Source organism: Hyalella azteca, unplaced genomic scaffold (genome assembly GCF_000764305.2).
Source record: "Hyalella azteca isolate HAZT.00-mixed unplaced genomic scaffold, Hazt_2.0.2 contig16812, whole genome shotgun sequence".
NCBI lineage: Eukaryota > Metazoa > Arthropoda > Malacostraca > Amphipoda > Hyalellidae > Hyalella > Hyalella azteca.
In genome coordinates this window covers 11,730-34,863 of record NW_025946620.1, presented here as the reverse complement: position 1 = coordinate 34,863, position 23,134 = coordinate 11,730, and the positions used below count along the sequence as shown (strand labels likewise).

The following is a 23,134-nucleotide window of genomic DNA, read 5'->3' as shown; positions in this document are numbered from 1 at the left end:
GTTGTGTTATTTATTAGTCGGCTCGGATAACTTGTACCTCGTTTACCTGGAAGTAATCTTTGTTCATAGACCTCAGGTGCAGGAACTGACCAGGAACTGGAGTAGGGAGATTTATTGTACTTACGAACCCCGGCAAAGCTCCAGGAGCTAGAGTCGCTATTATAGTATTGTTGGTTTCAGAAGATGAGTTCCCCAAACGAACTACAACTGATGCAAAATACTCAGCATTCAGAGCATGATTTATGTTCACTTCTGCCACTTTGACTACCGACCCAAAGTTAATCTGTAGGTAGTTGGGTTGATTGTACAAAGCAATGAAGACGTTCTTAGGCCATTGATAGGGACAGTAGTACCCATCAATTGCATTGATGGGAAGACTACCCTGGTACCCTGGACTCCCGGACACGGCCATATTGCTCCTGATGATGTCTCGCGCGTCAGCCCAGGACGAGTAGCAAGTCTTGAAGGTGGCGGTGTCGCTGGAAGGCGTCACGCCGGGGAACCATTGCGACACGAAGCACTCCAGGAGGTCGCAGCTCATCGTGTCTGAGGTGAATTGTACGAGAGAAAGAAGCACGAACGATGAAACATGTTGATGTTAAAGGGCCACAAAAGAAGGACTTGAGACATGGTGACATTTTTGCTCCGAAATATTTTCTATATTTATGATGAATAAAATACTCGTAATACACAATAACTAAAGATTGCTGAAGCTGAAACTCCTAACTCTAAGCCGAACACCGAGTGTCGAGAACAACATTACTGGAATGACATGCCGGCATTTGACTAGTGACTTATTTGTATACCTGAATTGAAGCAAAATAACATGCAGTAATTGTTCAACATGCACTGCTCGCCGCAGTCAAAGAGAGCCAGCGAGTTGTCAGGGTAGGATGACATGTTGACATTTCCGAGGAGGCAGCTCTTGTAGAACGTTTTTGCCTGGACCTATTAAGGGGCAGGAGCTATGATGATTTGGTTGAGATGCTATATTCATTTTTCGAATAAAATTAGGGAACTTAATTATGCTGTCCGACTAGCAAAACAATCTGTTAAGAGATGTGTAGTTTATGAAATGGAAAAAGCTTTATTCATATTGTAGGTTTCATAAATAGGACGGCTCACTAGTTGTCTTATAGCGCAATAATGCAGAGATTAGATCCAACCGTTCCATCAGCATCTTCATCGTTCCATCAGCACCTTCATAAAGGACACAACCATGTATACCCTCTGCTCATGTGTCACAACCCCTTATCAACCAAGTGAATCCACTGGTGAATTGATTATAACCCATTTACAACATGAATTTGAAGTTATTCAGATAATTGACGATAAAGACGTTCGCGAGATTCTTCAAAGTAATTTTGACTGGTAAATTAGGTGCCAGGCAGTTATGTTGGGTGCTGTTGGAAGAATAGTTCCATCAAAGGTCGCTTCAGGAATTGTCATGTGGCTTGCACTTTCGATGTGAGACACATCGAAGTAACAGTAAATAACGAGTGATTATAAACAAATCTGTTGCAAATCTAGGTATAGCATAGGTCTGTTGCTAATCTAGGTTGAAGAATTCGCCTGCTCTAGCTACTTCCGGGCTATTGATCCAAATCGTATTTAATTTCCCTTTTGATACAAAAACCTATGAAAAGATTAGATAATATAATCAATCACGATTAAAACATTGATAGTTAAATACCGGCAGAAATTTTTGTTGCTGGTAGCCAGATTCACCGCACGAGAGGACGTCGAGCAGAGTCACCACGTATAAGGTGATTCTGATAGTAGTTCTCAGGCGCATGTTGAGTAGTGGTCAGTTCCTGCACAACGAGTTGAACAAAATAGAGGTTAAATTGAATTCTGGGTAATGTTCAGTTAATATGAAGCAATAAGTTCCACAAAATGTAAAAATGATCGATTCTTGAACGTGGTATTTCAACAAAATCATTTGCTGACTTTTTTTATGTATTAAATAATCAAGAGATTACACATATCGAACTTCAAATCTCATGCTTTATTTTTCTGCCAAAAGTTAATTTGACGCCAAGTAGTTTCAAGTTCAACTGTCGTGGAAGTACCCATACATTTCATTTAAATCATGTCACTGGCTCAAATATTTCAATGAATTACCAAATTACTGCTCTCGTCAAGAAAAAAACATTGTGCAATATTTTTCAACAAAGCCAAATATTGAATAAAAATGATTTCTGGCTGCACCATCCGTACCTTGGTCTCGGTAAAATCACGCCAGTGAAGTAGCAGACTGTGATCGAGTCGTCAATGCTTCATCCAGCACCTCCAGCGTGACTCTGAACTAAGGCAATTAAATTCACCGCAGCTCTAGCATGTGCCTCAAGAGCCACAACTAACACGTCGATATGAACTTTGGGCGAGTAATATTCGAGGTGTAATATACGATGTTGATTGCTCCAACAACTCTAGTTAACAAAATTGTCTGCCCGTGGACCTCTAAGCACCGGCCGGGGTATTAATTTTTCTCAGTTCATCCACTACAATTATAGTGTTAAAATCCCAACATTGTACCAAGTCAGTTTTCACATCAACCTTCAGAATTCAATGTTTTCTATTTCTTCTTATAATTTGCTCGTGATTTAAGATAAAAAACGTCTGCATTGGACTGTCCTATCAAATTTTCTGTGGGCATAAAAATTTGTGAAATGGCGAAAATGAACGAAATTTATTTGAATTTTGCCGATAAATCAACAAAATATTCCGATAATGTCGGCTGCCTCGCGTGCTGGCGGCATAACGGGCAGCAAGTTAATAAGTAATAAAACTCTAGGGTGCTCTAGATTGAACAAGTTAGCTTTTGTATTGGGTGGTCGGCTAAGATTGGACGATACTGTATATCTATTGTTAATACTAGTAGTGTGCGCTGGTGGGGGATAGTCTTTATTATATTGATGTTCCGCATGTTATTCATGTGTATCGCAACATTAGTTACGGAGGGATCACAATGATTTATTCCATTTATATTATGCGTGCAATTCTTTGATTTCCAAAGATATATTTTCGAGCAAAGCCCATTTAAGATCGAGTAGCACCATTTAAATTATTTTTGGTGCACTGGATCAAGATTGAAATCTGGTTCAGTAAACTGCCGAGAATGGGTCGCCTGCCGAAGACCACCACTGCCCTGGATGTAATGGACCATGATGATTCCTGCATTCCGGAACGTAGCCTTCAACACTTCAAGCCGTCCGTATCTAGGCCGTGGGTCGAACCAGCCCTCTGTCGAACGGCCACTTGTCGAAAGACGATAAATTTTGGAACAGAACTATGCTATCTGAAACCTAACCTCAGATGCGGTGAACGTAAAATTACGTAATTTAACGATGCCCGGAAGTCAGATTCGATCCGCGGACTGGTGGTGCACGGCAGGTTCTATGCGAGGCCGGAGGAAGACAAAGCCGAGTGTTCACGGCTGATTGGTGGATGTCCGGAGAGATCCAAGGCGTTCGATTCAGGGCTTGTTGGTGCACAAAACTGGTGGTGCATGGCTGTGCTCCCCCGAGAGAATATCACACGTGAAGGTACAGTGCAGCACCGCCACTTCTCGTTCGATTCAAAGAGCAATCAACTCGCGCCTCAATCGACGCAATTGAGTTCGAAATTAGAGATTAGATAGCTCCAAATCAATGATAGTAATCTTAAGACTCGAACCACTGCGAGTCGACCTCACTTCAGATGTCATTTTAGTAGTTCAAGAAAGCGATAGATTTTAAAGCTCATCAAATAAACTAAATAATTTGAACTTAATTAGAACATGTCACAGCCTAAAAGATAAGATATTTGAAATATTAATAAAACTCAATGCATTAAATCAAGTTAAAGCCTACTTTGCCTATCAAATTAAAGCCTACTAGTCGCATCCACGGCTAGATTGCATTTTAAAATTACCATCTTACTTCTATGTTGGTATACGCCAAACCTAATGAGAGAATATTTGGTTTGTGCCAACGAAAAATTGACGCAGTGACTGAGAAGACTTTTCTTGAATTTCCGAGAGGTTCAAATCCACTCGAGTTCAAATTGAGTTGCAGCCAAAATTAACGGGGAATTACTATAAACGATAAGGGGCTACTTTCACGTTGCTGCAGAGGTCGTTTTTATGTAAGAGCACGTTAACCCAAAAGATAGCTGATTATTCCGTACTGCTAGATAAATTGAACAGCAGGTTAGCCAATCACGGTAGGTCAAACTCGAAACTCCCAGTAAATTATTGTGTAGAAGTTGGTATAAAAGTGTTACTAAAAAATTACAACTTTTTAGGTTGACTTTAATACGTAAAATTAGTCTAACGAAGAAAAAGCGATTTGAATGACTACAATGCAGTGCATCGGGACTTCTCAGTCTCGTGTCATAAACTTTGAAATAAACTTGTAATGACCTGAAGAATAATTGGAGTTTCATTTCCACAGCGCTACGCGGATTAATGAATACGTCCAACAAACTAAAGTGACAGACGAAAGTCTTTTTCGTCTGTAACTTTAGTTAATTGCACGAGTATATTGTTGAATTTCTGTTGTCACAAAATGTTTATTGAACATGAAAAGTATTTTCAAAGGAACAATTCCGATTTAATTCAATTTACAAAACAAAGACACGCAAACATTTTAACCGATAACAAAATGCTTTGTTGTTGAAGCTTCGAATAATGAAGTTACAAAGAGGCAGAGAATAATTTTCAATGTTTCTTCAAGATTGGTTAATTAATGAAGAAAATTCAGTGAACATTCTGAATATTTACTTAGTAAGCCTTGAAAATGTGAAAGAAGTCTTCGAGGTTAGCCTTCATTTTTTACAACACTTCGCTTTAACTTCACTTCTTATTGTTTGTCTGCTACAAATCTTATAATCGATATTTAACACACTTCTAATTTTTCTAATCGATCTGAAATTTTGCACACTTGCCTAAAGTTGGAGAAAATGCTTGAATCAATTGGCAGAATAATAATTTTAATAATATACGTTTAAAAATTACTTTTTAGAGACAACACTTCCAAAGAATCCAGTGTCTCCAATCTTACAGATGTATAATGAATTTCTCATTTAATTTTCAAATATTAAAAAAATTAATTTTTCAATTTTGTTAATATATAAATTTCTTTTAATATATAATTATTTTCAAAATTATTTATTCTATTAAATGATTCATGCATTGCTTCTGATTTCACACAAGTGTGCAAAATTTCAGATCAATTAGACAGGTAAAAGTGTGTCAAATATCAGTTATAAGATTTGGAGCTGACAAAATTATTTTTTCAATTTTTTTAATATTGAAATTTTTTTTAAATCATTTATTTTAACATTTGATTCATGCATTGTCTCCAACTTTACACAAGTGTGCAAAATTTCAGATCGATAGGATAAGTAGAAGTGGATTAAATTTCGATTACAAGATTTGTAGCAGACAGACAGACAGACAAACAAACAAACAGACAAGAAGTGAAGCTAAAGAGAAGTGTTGTAAAAAATAAAAATATTTTTCTTTTAATATTAGAAAAAATTTAAAAATAATTTCTTTTAATACTTAAAAATAAAGATAGAAATTCATTGTGCATGTGTATCATCGGAGACACTGGCCTCTTTAGAAGTGTTGTCTTTAAAGAGTAATTTTTAAACGCATATTATTCTCATTCGTTATACGCTCAGAGCCGTCGAGTTACTTCTATTGGTGCTCGAAGTTGTTCAATCGACTTGGCACCATTCAGTTCATTGAACAATAAACGCTCACCAACTTGGCGCTAGCTTGTTTAATATTAGAGGCATAATTGCTATTAATCAAAGACCCTGGATGAGAAATTTCCGACTCTACCAAGCCGATGTCACTTTATTCGACACTTGTCATATGCGTTAGGTAGAAAAGCTGAAATAGACAAATAGAATTGAGTTGATTTTGCTTATGGGGGGAGACAATATTTTTCTCACACCCGATCTTGTGCCGTACCGCTCGACCTCCATTCCATTACATCCTTAATTAATTAAGGCCAAGATTTGCCGTGAAAACAACGGTTGTTTCCTATTCGGCATTCACCACACGCACGCTGCTCTTCCTTTATGAGCCGATTTGCTCGTATTACAACTCAATAATTTAAATTAGCTCGATAGCTAGATAGATACGTAGATAGATCGAAGCCTTTTCATGGTTCTGAAGTATCTGCTGATTTGCTTAGTGAACTTAATTGCCCTAGATAAATAATCGTACTTCAAATGATGTACGAAAATACGACTCTACATCGTAATTGTATTAAGTTCAATCGAGTGATTACTTTAGAGAGGCTAAATTTTTTATAGTTTTTTCGAAGCATCCTAACAAGGTCTAAGCCGAAGTATCGAAATATCATTGCTACGGTGTCAGTGGAGTTAGCTTCATCAGATGTGATTGATTGACGTTTGTAAATTACGATTTGATATTCATTGAAACTTCTGTCGTTACAGCCGATTAAAAGAAGTCAAGTGGAGTTTTAGCTATAGTCTATAGAATAGAAGTGTTGGACGGAAGAAAAAGGCCCATAGCCTGTTCTAAAAATTCGTAGCCAAAAGAAAATACGTATTATAATTTCGTCAATAGAGCATAGGGCAATTATTCAGTTATATATAAGTTCATAAGCTTGTAGCAAAAGTCAAGCTTAGTTTGAACTTATTATCATTTACGTTTTAGCTGATCGTTATAAAAACAATTACAAGTTCAATTACTTTCATATAACGATCAGTTCAACACCAATAACAGCTCGTCTGATGCATAGCTGAACTGCAGGTCGACCTGCACGCCATCGTCTGACCTGAACGAAAAATGAAATGTTTAAGACGAACGATACATTTTTAGAACATAGTACCTTCACATATGTATTAAGTGTTTTCAACTTGTGATACAAACATAGACCAAAGGTTGCGAAACAAAAAAATTATTAATAGAGAAATGACCAATAATGCATGGCTTTCGGGGCATCAAAACAATAATATATGAAATAATCAGAAAAATTCATGAGTTTCTGAATTTAATACTCAAACTCAACTCAATTAAGAGAGCAGAGATTACATTTAATCTGTACATATTATTGATTCGAAGCCTCAATAACGTATCAATTTTGAAGATTTCACTGTTCATCAAAATATTTTAATTATGCAAATTATGAGAATTGCACCAGAAGTTAGAGGACATCCAGTATATGCTCCTCATATTTTCAATGACATGACATACTTCGCCATTTACTCGTCTTACGAAAAAATCGAAATGTAAAAGGCGAATGAACAGGAATCAAATTACCAAGGAACCGTTAAAAAATCTTTTTTAGGAGCTAAATTAAATTGGGCGCTTTTCAATTCAATTCAGCCTCATTTTAAATTCTACTAACGAGTTCTTAATTTCGCATCGAGTTCTGAATTTTGGTCTCGATTGCAGCATTTCTTCAGTAACGACCAAACACTAACAAAGAATCATTACAAAAAAGTAATAGGTATGTAAAAGTGATACATTCGATTGCATGGTGACGCTCGGAAAAAATTTACCCGAATTACTATACTTCTGTGTTTATAGTGGAAAAAATTACAATTTGGTTCAAGTTAGGATGACAGGCAAATCTGGTGCCCACTTCCACCCGAAATATCCACAAAATACACGAAATGATGAATTAAATTCTTGTCCCTAATTCACCACCTGTAAAATAACAAAATTGAACGGGGAGTATAATGCCAGCATTTATACCAGCATTGTACCACGATAGAGTATAACAAACGGCCGAACTCAAAGTTTTGACAATCGGTAATGGGTAATTTCCTTGCCTAAACCATCAGTCCACCAAGGTTAAACAACAATGGGTTCTACAACCAGGTAAATTAACATCAAATACGGCAGCTAATACCAATGTCATGCTAATGTGCTCAACCAGCCACAAAATGGAGTCCAAAAAATAATTTCGCAGTAATTTAAGAGCAACGTAACAAATTTAACAATGAGACAGTTCGCATTTATTGAAGCATTGACTTGCGGAAACTGATTACAAAATTACAAAGAAAAATCATGCGTCGGCCGCTCCAAACGCTGATCGATGAAACAACGTGTACGCGTGCGATGCATTCTACTAGTAACCATAGTGAACCCTGGACAACAAAAGACGGAAGTATAGTGACAATTACCGTTCGAAAATGAACAGAGTTGAGTTCAACATTTTTAATTTAGTTACCTAAGTCTCTTCGCCAAAGGACAAAGAACAAGCGTGATAATACGACGAGTTTATCTTACAAAATCTAGTTCAAAAATCCATTAAAGAAATTTCCACTAATGTTATAGCGCAATTGTGCAAGGTGCATTGAGCACAGCATATCTTTAGGTGACATTAAACTGTTTACTGGTGGACGCTGAAATAGGAATATAATTGAATTATTATCCCTATCAATAAAAACTATTTCAATTTCTAACGAAGAGTAAATTTGCTACTGAACATTTTTCCCATGCATGTATTACTTTAATGTTAAATTAATATTGCTTTGTGTACTATATATACGCAGCGCAAATTTTATTATTATATTTTATATTATAATAGGAACTCAAATTATAAATTATGCAATACACATAATTAAAGGCGCTCTGAAAACTTGGTGAGAATATTGTCAATTTCTAAATCTTTATTGCTTTGTGTACTATATATACGCAGCGCAAATTTTGATTTCATATATATGTTGTAGTAAATACGATTACTTCAAGATATTATCTTATTAATTTCTAATTTGTAATAGCCTGTGACGTTCCAGTATATTAGTTTGCTTTGTATTAGTTCGCTTCGTGTTTGAATTAATTAGATGTTACAGATCCAGTTGATGATGGACAAAATGATTGATTGATAATGTCAATAGCATTTTTAGAATTAAACTTTTATTTTTTAACAATAAATTTTTTAACGCCCGTATGATCATTCTCATGACAATGTATAATTTTAATTTGTCGAATGGTGCAAGATTGTCTATGTTTACTCATTTAACGCAATTTAAATTTTTACTTATATTTCAGCCTCGCAAAACAGCTGCTGGAAACCTAATCCAAGCCATTGATTTGCCATTCCAACGCGGCCAGATTGACATTACTTTCATATTCATATACCAAGATATTGTCATGATTCTACAAATAATGACAATGACAATACGACAATAATGAGCAACACTACACATAGTTGAAACATGCTCCTTACCTCATTAAAAGCTGCAGTGGCCGCTGATCAGTTTAGCAGGTAGCAATCTCGTTAACAAACCGATCGATTATTGCAACTATTTTCAGTTTGTTAATGAGATGAACCCTTACTGGAAGCTTCTCACAGACATAGATTCAGGCAAATCGAAACCGGAAAGTATGGTAAATGATGAAACAGTTTCAGCCATCCTGAAACCAGAAACTGAATTCATTATCAAATTCTATCCCAGCTATGGATATTCCAGTAAAGACTTGACTACAAAGAATTACTGTAGTTGGCTCTAAAATTTCTTGGTGAAGGGCCAACTGATGTTCATATTAATGCTCTTGGTGCATCACAGAGAGCCTACTTGATAGCAAAAATAATATGCAGTTTTACCTGTTTCGGTTAATGTTGCATCTCACATCTGTATTGGCTTCAACATCTCAATGCGCTCACTGTGAAGCTGTTACCCAAAGCATGATAGCTCAACATTTCTGCCGCAGTTGTTCCCCAAATGATCTGCAGTTTCTGAAAGATCTTGTTGCCTATAGAAAAGTTAATAACTCAATTTTCCGCTCAACTATGAAGACATCTGTGCGCCATTCGTGGTACTTGAGAAACATTATTGTGGGACTTGGTATATATGATTCAGAAGTTACTGACACAGAGAAGCGCCGAATGATAAATGTCATGTCAAAACTTGATGAAAACTATCCTGCATCTCAAGTTGAATCTCTGAACGAAAGTTCTGTGCCTCAGTTGACTCAGTCAGACTTTGTAAACTCTACAAACACAAGGTTTTTTTTCCGGCCATTCAAATTGAAACAGATTTTCTGCAGCAGGATCCAGACACCTGGAACGTCATTTAGCATAACTGCGTGATTACTAACCTAGAGAAGTGTTAACCCACAATATTTACTTTACCCATACAGTTAAGCGTTCTTAGAAATTGTTGCACTAATTTGTTGTAAGCCTAGTTTTTTTTTTGAAACTCAACATTCATTGTACAACGAGTAAACTGTCTTGGATTTTCGTATTTTTAGTACATGCACTCTGCCTATTAGGTCGAAAAAATCTGGACCATGAGACCGTAAATAATCCATATTATATGTTTGCCTGGTACCCTACTGTCTAATTTATTAAAATAAAGAAGCTGCATCGCCTGAGCAAACAGAAAAATCAATTCACGATGTGAATCATTGGAAATCAGTGAGCCGAAAATTTCGCGTTCAACGGTTGTCCATGACACACAACCAGAAAATAACGACAAGCTCGACTGTATCTGAGTTTGTTGCTCTGATGTATCGAGATCGCCTCACTCAGGGGCCCCATGTGCCCGATGTTAGCTGGACTTGATGTACTATGAATGCATAAAATCTTTATGGTAGAAACTTTTGTCATTTAGGCTATAATCTAGTGTGAAAACTCGAGGGATCGAAAACTGGCGTAGAATTAGATTTTGAGAGACAACAAGAGAAGGAAACGCCGACATGATATATGATAATTTTATTTGAATACTTAATAAGATAGATAGGTGATGGGTGCTAGCAACATCTAGTTTTTAAGAGTTTGAATTACGTTATGGGTATGACGTCAACATTTTTGACGCATAATGAATACCGCAAAACGCTTCACTTATACCAAACTTAACATTAAAACAGCGAAAATTCTAGCTCACAACCAAGTGTCTCGTATGTTATTATGGCTAAGTATTGTCAATAAAGCTTTCGTAATAGTAAAAACTTGCAATAGCGAAAAATATCAGTGAAAATTCATTAAAATAGCAATGAAATTATGCATCACTATACTACATATTAAGCAAATTGACTGACTTTGCGTATATATCACACGTACAGTTAATTTATTCGTAGCGAAAGATATAGTGTCAAAATAGCAATAGAAATAATGTTAATAGAAATAGAAATGTTAATAAAAATAGTGTTTACAAAAATAATGTTTACAAAAATAGTGTTTATATAAATAGTGTTAATATAAATAGTGTCGGTAGCTGCCTGTCAATCAAAAGATCTGGGACAAAAATGCAATGGTGGATCGACTGTGAACCTGCTGTACGATTGAACATTTCTTCGTTTGCTAATCAAAATTTATTTCAAGCAAATTTCGACATAATTACTGATTTCAAATGGACTTCTTCAATCTTAAATAATTCACACACTCAACCATGCAAATTTATCATGTCGTCACGTTGTGTCACAGGTTGCATCTTAGCACAAAAAATCTCATGATGACAAACTAACTTTAATATATACGGAATTTTGCATAACAATTATAATTCACGTCGTGGTTCAAAAGAAAGCACAACTTTAGAAGAATCTAAAACATGCACCAACGTCATAATAAAAATTAGCTGAAGAATAGCAAATTTTCCATTTTAATTCATTACAAACTCTACGATACACATTTTCGTTAAAGCTGAATAAATACCCGGCTGGGCAATAATTCTACCTTAACCCTTGTCGAACAGCATAGGTATAACAAATGTACACGCACTATGTACGATTGAAATTATGCAAAATTATTCAGTCGAAGGAGGAGTACACAACGTGCAGAAGACCATTACCAGTTGTGATATTATTCGGCTCGGATAACGCGTAGTTCGTTTACCTGGAAGTTAAGCGAGGACACAGTTTTCAAGTTCAGGTACTGACCAGGAACTGGAGTAGGGAGATTTATTACACTCATTCCCGACAAATCTCCAGAAAGAGTTGCTATTACTGCGTTGCTGGTTTCAGTAGACGAGTCCCCAAACGAACTACAACTGATTTAAAATACTCTGCGATATTCGTAGCATGAACTATGCTCACTTCAGCCACTTTGACTGCCGACCCAAAGTTAATCTGCAGGAAGTAAGTTGAAAAGCCCGTAGAAGTGAAGCCGTACTCTGTGAATTCTTTGCGACAGAAGTACCCATCAATGGCATTGATGGGGGGACTATTCGTGTACGCTGCTGGACTACCAGTTGTAACCATGTTGCTCCTGATGATGTCTCGTGCGTCAGCCCAGGACGAGTAGCAAGTCTTGAAGGTGGCGGTGTTGCTGGAGGGCGTCACGCCGGGGAACCATTGCGACACGAAGCACTCCAGGAGGTCGCAGCTCATCGTGCCTGAGGTGAATTGTACGAGAGGAAGGAGCACGAACAACGAAACAAGTTGATGTTAAAGGGCCACCAAAGAGAGACATCAGAGATAGTGACATATTCGCTTCGAAATTTATGATGAATAAAATTATACACAATAACTAAACATTGAAAAGTTGTTTAATGTCAATAAATTATCACATCAGCCTAACTCTAAGCTAAATACGGAGTATCGAGAATACAAATATTGGTATGACACGCCTTTATTTCACTAATGACTTATTTACATACCTGAATTGAAGCAAAATAACCTGCAGTTATTTGTCAACATGCACTGCTTGCCGCAGTCGAAGAGAGCCAGCGAGTTGTCAGGGTAGGATATGTCGACATTTCCGAGGAGGCAGCTCTTGTGGAACGTTTTTGCCTGGACCTAAAAAAGGGGCAGGAGCTGATGATGCTGTAGGCTGAGATGCTGGTATTCATTTTTCGAATAATGTTAAGAAACTTAATTCTGCTGCTCAAAAAATAAAAGCTATCTGTTAAGAGATGCGTAGTTTAAGAGATGGAAGAAGCTTTATTCATACTTTTAGCTTCATGAAAAGAACGTCTCACTAGTTTTCTTATAGTGTAAGAACGCAGAGATTAGATCCAACCGTTCCATCAGCACGTACCTACAAAGGTAACAAATATGTATACCCGCTTCTTAAGTGTCTCAACCCCTTATCAACCAAGTGAATCCAGTGGCGAATTAATTATACCTCATTTACAACATGAATTTGAAGTTATTCTGATAATAAACGGTAAAGACGTTCGCGAACTGCTTTTTAGTGAATTTTGCCTTGTAAATTAGGGGCCAGGCGGTTATGTTAGATGCTGTTGAACGAGTAGGTCCATCAAAGGTCGCTTCAAAAATGCTCATCATGGCTCGCACTTATGGTTTAAAAGTAACAATAAATAACGAGTGAATATAAACAAATCTGTTGCAAATCTGGGTTAAAGAATTCGCCCGCTCTTACCGCCGAGCTTTGATCCATATCGTATTTAATTTCCCTATTGCTTGCAAAAGCAATGAAAATATTAGATAATATAATCAATTATGATTAAAATTTATTGATAGTTAAATACCGGCAGAAATTTTTGCTGTTGGTAACCAGATTCACCGCACGAGAGGATGTCGAGTAGAGTCACCACGTATAAGGTGATTCTAATGGTAGTTCTTAGGCGCATGTTGGGTAGTGGTCAGTTCCTGCACAACGAGTTGAACAAAATTAAGGTTAAGTTTGTTCTTGTTAATTTGTTTATTGAGGATGTGGGGGTTGTCCCCCGTGTCCCTCACGGCCCAAGTTGTGAGAGGTTAAGTTTCATGAATATTGGGTAATTTTTATTTTTTAGTTACAATGAGGCAATAAATTCCACAAAATGTGAAATTGATTGATTCACGAACATGTTATTTTAACAAAATCTTTTACTAAAGGTTTTTGTTAATGAATAAATAATTAAGAGATTACACAGATCAAACTTCAAATCCCAAGCTTTATTTTTATAACACTTCTCTTTAACTTCACTTCTTGTTTGTCTGTTTGTCTGTCTGCTACAAATCTTGTAATCGAAATTTAATACACTTCTACTTATCCTATCGATCTGAAATTTTGCACACTTGCGTAAAGTTGGAGACTTTGCATGAATCAAATGACAAACAAATAATTTTAAGAATAAAAAAATTTTTTTAACACTTCTTTTTTACAACACTTCTCTTTAACTTCACTTCTTGTCTGTTTGTCTGTCTGTCACAAATCTTGTAATCGAAATTTAACACACTTCTACTTATCCTATCGATCTGAAATTTTGCACACTTGAGTAAAGTTGGAGACAATGCATGAATCAAATATCAAAATAAATGATTTTATAAATTAAGAAAACCTTTTTTTTCAATATTAAACAAATTGAAAAAAATAATTTTGTCAGCTATAAATCTTATAACTGATATTTGACATACTTTTACCTGTCTAATTGATCTGAAATTTTGCACACTTGTGTGAAGTCGGAGGCAATGCATGAATCAATTGACAGAATAAATAATTTTGAGAAAAAAAGTTTGTATATATAAAAAAATTGAATGATTAATTTTTTAATATTCGAAAATAAAATGAAAAATTCATTGTACATCTTTAACATTGGAGACACTGGATTCTTTAGAAGTGTTGTCTTTAAAAAGTAATTTTTAAACGTATATTACTTAACTTCACTCCTTGTTTGTCTGTCCGCTACAAATCTTGTAATCGAAATTTAATACACTTCTACTTATCCTATCGATCTGAAATTTTTCACACTTGCGTAAAGTTGGAGACAATGCTTGAATCAAATGACAAAATAAATAATTTTAGGAATTAAAATTTTTTTCAATATTAAAAAAATTGAACAAATAATTTTCACAGCTACAAATCTTATAATTGATATTTGACACACTTTTACCTGTCCAATTGATTAAATATCCAAAAAATATTCAAATTATGTCGCCTGCCTTGCGTGCTGGGGGCATAACGGGCAGTAAGTTAATGATTAATACTCAACGGTACTCTAGATAGAACCAATTCGTTTATGTATTGAGGGGTCGGCTAAGATTGCACGATATCTACTGTTGATACTGGTAGTATGTGCTGGTGTGGGAATGTCTTCATTGTAGTGATGCCCCGCATGTTATTCATGTGTTTCGCAACAATAGTTTCGGAGATATCACAACAATTTATGTCACTTATATTCTGCATGCAATTATTTGATATACAATGATATATTTGAGAGCAGAGCACATATGAGATTGTGTGTCACAATTTAAATTATTTTTTGTGCACTTGACTAAGATTGAAATCTGTTTTAGTATAATTTTTAGAATATCACACGAGAAGGTACAGTGCTGCACCGCCACTTTTCGTTCGATTCAAAAAGCAATCAACTCGCGCCTCAATCGGCGCAATTTAGTTCGAAATTAGAGACTGGATAGCTCCAAATCAATGATAGTAAACTTATTAAAGACTCGAACCACTGCAAGTCGACCTCAATTCAGACGTTATTTTTGTAGTTCAAGAAAGCGATAGATTTTAAAGCTGATCAGAGAAACGAAATAATTTAAACTTTATTAGAACATGTCACAGCCTAAAATATAAGATATTTGAAATATTAATATAACTCAATGCATTAAATCAGCTCAAAGCCTACTTTTACCTTACCTTTACAACGCTAGTACTAGTAGAGTACTTGCCAGTTGCATCTGGGGCAATCCAATTATCCGCTTGCCTTTATAAGCAAATTGAATAATGCATAGTATAGTAGTTTCGGCGTAGAAGATTAGGCCAATTCTGGCCTTTTGGCCGTTCGTGTGATTTTCTTGACTTGTTTCAGGGAGGTTCAAATCCACCCGACTTCATATTGGGTTGTTGCCAAAATTAACGGGGAATTACTATAAACTAGAAGTCTACTTTAACGTTGCTGCAGAGGTCTTTATGAAAGAGCACATTAACTCAAAACACAGCTGGTTATTCCGTACTGCTAGATAAATCGTACTGCAAGTTAGCCAATCATGGAAGGTCAAAATCGAAACGCACAGTAAATTATTGTGTAAAAGTAGGTATAAAACTGTACCTAAACATGCCAAAGTTTTAGGTTCACTTTAATAAGCAAAATTCGTTTAACGAAGAAAAAAACGATTTGAATGACTGCAATGCTGTACATCGAGACTTCTCAGTCTCGGTTCATAAACTCTGAGACAAACTTGTAATGACTTTAATGGTGTCAAATCAATATAGCAACTTCGAGAACCAATAGTAACTCGGCGGCCTCTTGTTAAAATCTACAATGTCCACACCAAGGTCTGCTCTGAACGAACAACGAATTAGAAAAAATGAAGGCTAACCTCAAAAGCTTCTTTCACATTTTCAAAGTTTAATAAGTGAATATGCAGAATGTTTAATGAATTTTCTTCGTTAATTAGCCGATCTTGAAGAAACATTAAAAATAATTTTTTGTCTCTTTACAAGTTCTTTATTCGCAGTTTCAACAACAAACCATTTTGTTATCGATTAAAATGTTTGTGTGTCGTTCTTTTGCAAATTGCAGTTGAATTAAATCTGAATTATTCCATAGAAAGTACTCTTAATATTCATTAAACATTTTATGACAACAGAAAAAGTTGAAAATATACTCGCCCAACAAACTAGAGTCACAGACGAAAAAATCTTTCGTCTGTAACTTTTATTTTAATCCACGTAGCGCTATGGAATCGAAACTCCAATTATTCTTCAGTTCACTGAACAATACACACTCACAAACTTAGCGCTAGCTTGTTTAATATTAGAGGCAAAATTGCTATTAATCAAAGACCCTGGATGAGAAATGTCAGACTCAAACAAGCCGAGGTCACTTTATTCTACACGGGACATTTGTGTTAGAAAAGCTGAAGTAGATTTGAGTTGATCTTGCTAATGTGGGGAGACAACATTTTCTCACACTAGGTCTTCTGCCGTAATGTTTATTAAGCACCCATTCCATTACACCATTAAGGCCAAGATTTGCTCTGAAAACAACGGTTGTTTCATATTCGGCATTTACCACACGAACGCTGCTCTTTCTTTGTGGGCCGATTTGATCGTATCACAGCTCAATAATTTAAATTAGCTCGACAGCCTCCAGCACGATGTTTGTTAATGAGTCTTAAATACCTGATCGAAGCCTTCTCATAGTTCTGAGGCAGCTGCTGATTTGCATGGTGGATTTAATTACCCATGATAAATTATCGTAGCCCAGTTGATGTACGAAAATACGACTCGACAACGTCATTGTTATTAGGCTCAATCCAGTGATTACATTAGCGAGGCTATTTTTTCGAAGCATTCTAACCAGATCTAAACCAAAGTATTGAAATATATTTTTCAAAACTTCCGCGTCGGTGCAGATAGCTTCTTCAGCTTGATTGACGTTTGCAATTATGATTTGATATTCATTGGAACTTTTATCGTTATAGCCGATCAAAAGAAGTCAAGTGGAGTTATAGCCGTGACTTGGTACGACGATTTAAATTAATTATTTCTCAACATGCAAGTGCGCACGAGGAAAAATAACTATTTATAGTACATTAGTTCTTTTAGACGTTATTAATTGCCGTATACGAATTGGCTATGATAGCAAGAAGATAATTCGAATTTGTTGAAAATATTTCATTATTGTTCACCGAATTTTAAGCAAGAAATTAAATCAGAATAAACATTGAGACAAAGGAAAGTAAGCAGTGTTCGCATGATACATCACAAATTTATTTGAATAATGATATGTGACAAAAGGTCGCATGAGCAAGTCAGATCTAGTTTTTTAACCGTTAAATAGTGCAATGTATAAGTTTTCAAGTGAAATTCAAGCTTTAATTCTAAAAATATAACTCAGTACTCACTGCAGTGAGTGACAGAGAGCGCATTTTCTCGTCGACGAAAACTTGAGGTCACGGACGGACGGACAGACGGACGGACAGACGGACAGACAGGCGGACATGGCGAATTGGCGATCACAATAGTGCATTTTTTTCCACAAATGAGAAAAGGCGCTAAAAAGTAATAATTAAATTATTTAAACATTTAATTCTAATTAAGCACGACTTTACTTACTCAATCAACATCAATATTTCCTCCAATCGTCATACATTGCGATAAAGGAATAATTTCCTGGAGAGTCGAGCTCAACTTTGAAATTTGCGATTTACTATTTTAAACATTAATTCTAATTCAAAACGTCCTAGCAAGAACTTTTTTCCGCTGCAGACGACATACTTTTGAATGAATAATTTCAGTTCACAAAAATAATAATAATTACAATCCATTCTTCTAATGAATAACTACGTGAAGAATAACTTAACTAAGACCATGACTATCCTGCTTCCGAGAGCAAAATGATTAATGCACAATAAAATTCTATGAGTTTTTAATTCCAGTGGAAGTCCACAATAGTAAAGGTCACACGTCCGAAAGAAATATGTGTGTCAAAATTATTAACAAATATCTATTCTAGATTACGAAGAAATGAAAATAACGGCTAAGATATAATTCTCCTAAATAGTTTCTGCCCGAAAAATTAATTAGATACGGAAAAACTTGCAGGTAATAGAATAAGCAGGAGTAAATTTATTTTCATTTTTGTTGCTGTTTTTGTGGCCAATGATTATTTATTTCTTTACGCTGATTGACACCTGCAATGACTATATCCTCGTCACGAATCAATGGATGAAAAAAAGTATTGAAATGGAGCTTCAAACTCGCCAAAACGTCTCAATTAAAAATGGCCGAAAACCCAAATTTTCTTCTGTGACTCAGCCCTGTAATGTAGGCGCGACCCACTACTGGCGTCTTACGCTTTTAACGGTCATTAGTGTTATCCGTATAACGTGTTTTATTCAGTCTTGATGTGCAATAAAGTTTGTCAAGAATCTGTGACTTTAAACCTATAAGATCATGTCTTCAAGTTTGAGTTTACCATATCCCACATAAATGGCATCGCATTGATACCAATGCCTAAAAATTTCGGAACTTTTCACCGGACGCCAAATTTTGTGACATGTTGCAAAACCAATTATTTAAGTGGTAACTGCATGGACACGAGGATTTAGAATTCAATAGCATTTCAGCAGAATCAGTAAATGATAAGTGAAAAAATACCTGATAAAAGTCTCACTATAAAAAGAATTTTACTCCCGCTGTACAAAATGGGCAAATAATTTATCACTCACTCGTCTAAATTAAGACGTTGAGTGCGGCAAGACCCATGGCTGGGATGCAGGGTCTTTTTAACGGACAAATTCCGTAATTTAGTTCTTTTCCTTTGCGTGTGTCGACAAAAATTTATGATGGCAGTACAGCCTTATTATATTTTAAAATGTATGGAAAAAGTAAAATTTGATTTATCCATCGGAACCTACAAATTTACTAGTATATTTTGAATAGTAAATTTTTTTATCCGCGCACGTGGCCGTTTTTAGGCCATCTGCCAGCACCGCACTTAACGTGTTAAATTAATTTAGCAATTTGAAAACTAAATATTTATAGTTCATCAACCCTCCCCTGCCAGTTTTTTTTCTATTCTCCCACTAAGAATAAAATAACAGGTCCAGACCTACTGACACGATAAGAAACGTGGATACGCACTCGAAAGTTCCTATAAATATATCCATGGCATCAGGCTTCAAACAAATGAAATAAATATACAAAAACAGAAACAACCACACAGAATATGATAAATATGTATTTGTTTCATATGGTGAAGTGCTCAAAAACAATATTTCTTTCCGTAATTGGATCCCCTGTACAACTTGCACCGACGCTTTGGCGTAATTATGTAGGTACGACGAAAGCGATGTTTGCTCTTGTGAAATGAATCTGTTGACGTGTTCTGATCAGTTCGCACATCTCTGGAAACCTCAAGCAACATCAAACCGACCATCTCTGTGGACTGAATTACTCTGCTGGGATAACTCGAACGTCACCTACTTCAAAGTTATCTGTGTTGTTGGACCTCAAGTTCAGATACCGACCAACAACTGGAGTAGGAAGACTGATTACAGTCCATCCCGTTGAACTTCCAGGTTTTACGGTTGCTATGACAGCGTTGGTTTCTGATGCAGAGTTCCCCAAACGAACTACAACGGACTGAAAGTACTGAGCCAAATTGCGATGAGCTATACCCACTTCAGACACTTTAACTGCTGACCCAAAGTCGATCTGTATGAAGTTAGGCTGGTTACCAACTGCACTGAAACACGAGACGTTCCAATCAAATCGACTCATGTACCCATCGATGGCTTGGCTGGTCGGTATACCCATGTAGCCGGGACTGCCAGTGGTGACCATGTTGCTCCTGATGATGTCCCGCGCGTCAGCCCAGGACGAGTAGCAAGTCTTGAAGGTGGCGGTGTTGCTGGAGGGCGTCACGCCGGGGAACCATTGCGACACGAAACAGTCCAGGAGGTCACAGCTCATCGTACCTGAGGAGAATTTTGTTGAACGAATAAATACACACAAGTTACCACGCATGAAATGTTGAGATATGTTATCGTATCCGGTGGGCAAGCTATTTTAGACTCCTGCAGAATTAAGCATGACTAAATTAATATAATCAGCATTAATTAAGTAACGGACGACCATGCATGGACGCAGAAAATTCTGTGTTATGTAAACCAAAATTTAGTTTAGATAATTAATACCCATAATTGACTGTGTATTTTCTTACTTGGATCGACGCAAAAAAGCCTGCAGCCACTTGTCAACATGCACTTCCTAGTGCATTCGAAATTCACCGGAAAGTTGCTGGGAAGGAGTGACATGCTGAAGTGTCCCAAGAGACAATTCTTGTGAAACGTGGTTGCGCGGACCTGTTGAAGGAGAAACTTAAGATAGCATAAGCTGCATAAAATAGTAGAAGGCCTGTAAAATTATTTTACTGCACCACATGATAGAAGGCCTATGCAGTTATTTTAGTCTGATTTGCATTGATGTTTTACGTAACCAAATTCAAATTAACATATTACACAACGTTATTTCAAGTTGGAAGCCGCTTTTAAACGTAAAGATTATGTTTAACAGCATACGTTGCACACCGCGGTTGAAATTTTATATCTACTTAAAGTAAATGTTGAAAGGATGCTTTTAAACGTAAAGATTGCGTGTAACAGCATACGTTGCACACCGCGGTTGAAATTTTATATCTACTTTAAGTAAATGTTGAAAGGATACATAAATGTGTGGGTATATGGTGCTTGAATTACTATGTGTGTGGTTAAAACTTATTGTAATTAAAACACCTGCAGAAATTGCGGAACCAAGGGATCGCAGTTCCCGCTCCAGAAGACGTTGACGAGTCCCGCCATACACAGGATGCCCCTCACAGTTCTTATTCGCATGATTAGTTGCTTTGTGCTCCTGGAAATAGGATTTTATATAAGTAATCGATGTATAAAACTGAATAATAAAGTTCTGTCATGAACGTATAGCCAATGTAATATTTCATCCTAACCAAATGGGAGCTAAAAGGATTCCTAGTCTATTGTAAGAATGATTTATGAAATGCAAGTTGTCTGAAGCAAACTTTCATTTGGTGAGTGTGTTCATTTTCCTTACTTTTTAAAATTTAATGAGGTAGTACTGCCATCAGAAAATTTTCTCGACAAAAGTAATTAAAAAAAACTAAAACGCGGAATTTGTCCGGAAAAAAGACCCTACATCCCACCGGTGGGTCGTTCCGCACATAACGTGTTAAATTATGCCAATCGATAATTAATAATGATGGTAGAGTATTAGGGAAAATTTCATTGCGAATCCAACATGATCTCTGTTTTAATATTAAGTGCAAGCTTTATATTCTCAGGGTACATCACAAATTGAGGAGAGGAAGAAATACGGTAGAATGAAATAGGTTATGATCGTAATAGTGATGTTTTGTCTGATATGTATCATTTCGTAGTGATTCTGGTTCGAATTTTCGACCAATCATTGTTGTCCTACTCCTGTTAATTTCTATCAATTCTATTCCGCTGATGCATATGCATGTGTTATTGTGCATGTTCCAAATTAAGTGACGAAACACTAGCTACATTGGTATACATTGCGAGCATTTTCAGCAACCTACAAAATAAAATTAATTCCAAAAGCGCTCAAAAGTCATTTCGAATTAACTTTTTGAAACAGGACCTTCAATTAAGTCAACATCGCTACTTTAGATTTCACGTATATGATACAGTTATGAAACTAATTTGTACGCAATGAAAGTTTGGGTTAAAATAAATGCAGAAATTACGAGTTGAAAATTTGAAATCATTCTACTTCTAAAAATCAATGAGAATTTGATAGTTACGTTTTGAAACTTATTGATTTTTATTTTCAAATAGTTCGTTTCTAATTTTATTTCATTCAAGAATTTTCGAATTATTTATGTAGTAATTATGATATATTTATTATTTATATTGATTATGTAGTAATCATTTAACTAATCAATATAAAATTAATATAACAATGTAAAATTTGTATTTACTTCCATAATAATTTCGCGGATTTTTTTTCAAACTTATGGAGCTTATAAGCTAGGCAGTTTGATTGATTCTGCCTTAATATCGATATCATAAGCATATGCGTTGAACAATATTTAAATCGTATGAATCCGTCATGATGAGGCCATTTAAAAAGACTAAAGAAAAGACTTAAAGACTAAAGGCCACTAAAAAAGACGTTCCGGCAAAAAAATCGTCAATGACGATCAATCAGCTATGCTCAGGAACAATATACTACATTTTAATTTTTCTATTGATATTTATGATAATCAAGATTAACCAGGTCATTGTCCACGTGTGTTTACTATAATGAGCAACAGATCTAGATTTATGATCTACCATCTCTTCAAAGTGGCTATGAATCATTAGGCTGGGAGTCACTCAAGAGAGATTTTTTCTGGAAAGGAATTTTTTATAAAAGATCCTTACTTATTTGCTGTTCAATAATGAGGTCCCATCCACCGAATTTCTGTTCAGATATTGTTGTGTTCATTCTAAGTCTATCTGGTTTGGATGTAGCAGTGGAGCGAAGAATCTTCGAAATACTTTACATATTTATCTGAAGAAACATATTCTATTGCTCAAATATTTTTAAATGATTCGGTCAAGAATAATTTATATTGAATTACTTGTCTTTTATGTTCAAATTGCGTCAAAACAAAAAAAATGCGTCAAAAACCACGTTGTGCGAGTGATGCTTTCGCCAGCATTTAAGGTTGGTTACCTCGCTCCAAGTCACAGGCGTGGAGCGCGGTGTGGCCGCCCGCCTCTCAATCTCAC

The 23,134-nt window shown here is 36.0% G+C and overlaps 2 protein-coding genes across 3 annotated transcripts; both read right to left on the bottom strand.

Annotated features, from left to right (window-relative positions):
- Positions 1 to 521: 521 nt before the first annotated feature.
- On the bottom strand, positions 522 to 23,134 carry LOC108671322. 2 transcript variants are annotated; one of them, XR_007157233.1, is made up of 4 exons: positions 23,079 to 23,134; positions 21,113 to 21,230; positions 20,542 to 20,683; positions 522 to 546 (listed from the first exon to the last, which is right to left on the bottom strand). XR_007157233.1 is itself a non-coding variant. In XM_047885049.1 (4 exons), the coding sequence occupies exons 2-4, from the start codon at positions 21,209 to 21,211 to the stop codon at positions 19,770 to 19,772; spliced, it is 768 nt and encodes a 255-aa protein (XP_047741005.1). In that variant the 5' UTR covers positions 21,212 to 21,230; positions 23,079 to 23,134; the 3' UTR covers positions 19,368 to 19,769. The 2 variants fall into 2 exon arrangements, 1 of the variants encoding a protein (XP_047741005.1); XM_047885049.1 differs by lacking the exon at positions 522 to 546 and adding an exon at positions 19,368 to 20,296.
- LOC125177538 lies at positions 11,744 to 13,524 on the bottom strand. Its single transcript, XM_018158844.2, has 3 exons — positions 13,408 to 13,524; positions 12,574 to 12,712; positions 11,744 to 12,309 (listed from the first exon to the last, which is right to left on the bottom strand). The coding sequence occupies exons 1-3, from the start codon at positions 13,507 to 13,509 to the stop codon at positions 11,918 to 11,920; spliced, it is 633 nt and encodes a 210-aa protein (XP_018014333.1). The 5' UTR covers positions 13,510 to 13,524; the 3' UTR covers positions 11,744 to 11,917.

Bases quoted from the DNA above. Each gene is read 5' to 3' on its own strand.
- LOC125177538 (XM_018158844.2), bottom strand. From the start codon at position 13,509: ATGCGCCTAAGAACTACCATTAGAATCACCTTATACGTGGTGACTCTA. The intron at 12,713-13,407 runs GTATTTAACTAT...CCCCTTTTTTAG, and splicing joins AACAGCAAAAATTTCTGCCG to GTCCAGGCAAAAACGTTCCA. The intron at 12,310-12,573 runs GTATGTAAATAA...AATTCACCTCAG, and splicing joins GTTATTTTGCTTCAATTCAG to GCACGATGAGCTGCGACCTC.
- LOC108671322 (XM_047885049.1), bottom strand. From the start codon at position 21,211: ATGCGAATAAGAACTGTGAGGGGCATCCTGTGTATGGCGGGACTCGTC. The intron at 20,684-21,112 runs GTGTTTTAATTA...CTCCTTCAACAG, and splicing joins TGGTTCCGCAATTTCTGCAG to GTCCGCGCAACCACGTTTCA. The intron at 20,297-20,541 runs GTAAGAAAATAC...AATTCTCCTCAG, and splicing joins GCTTTTTTGCGTCGATCCAA to GTACGATGAGCTGTGACCTC.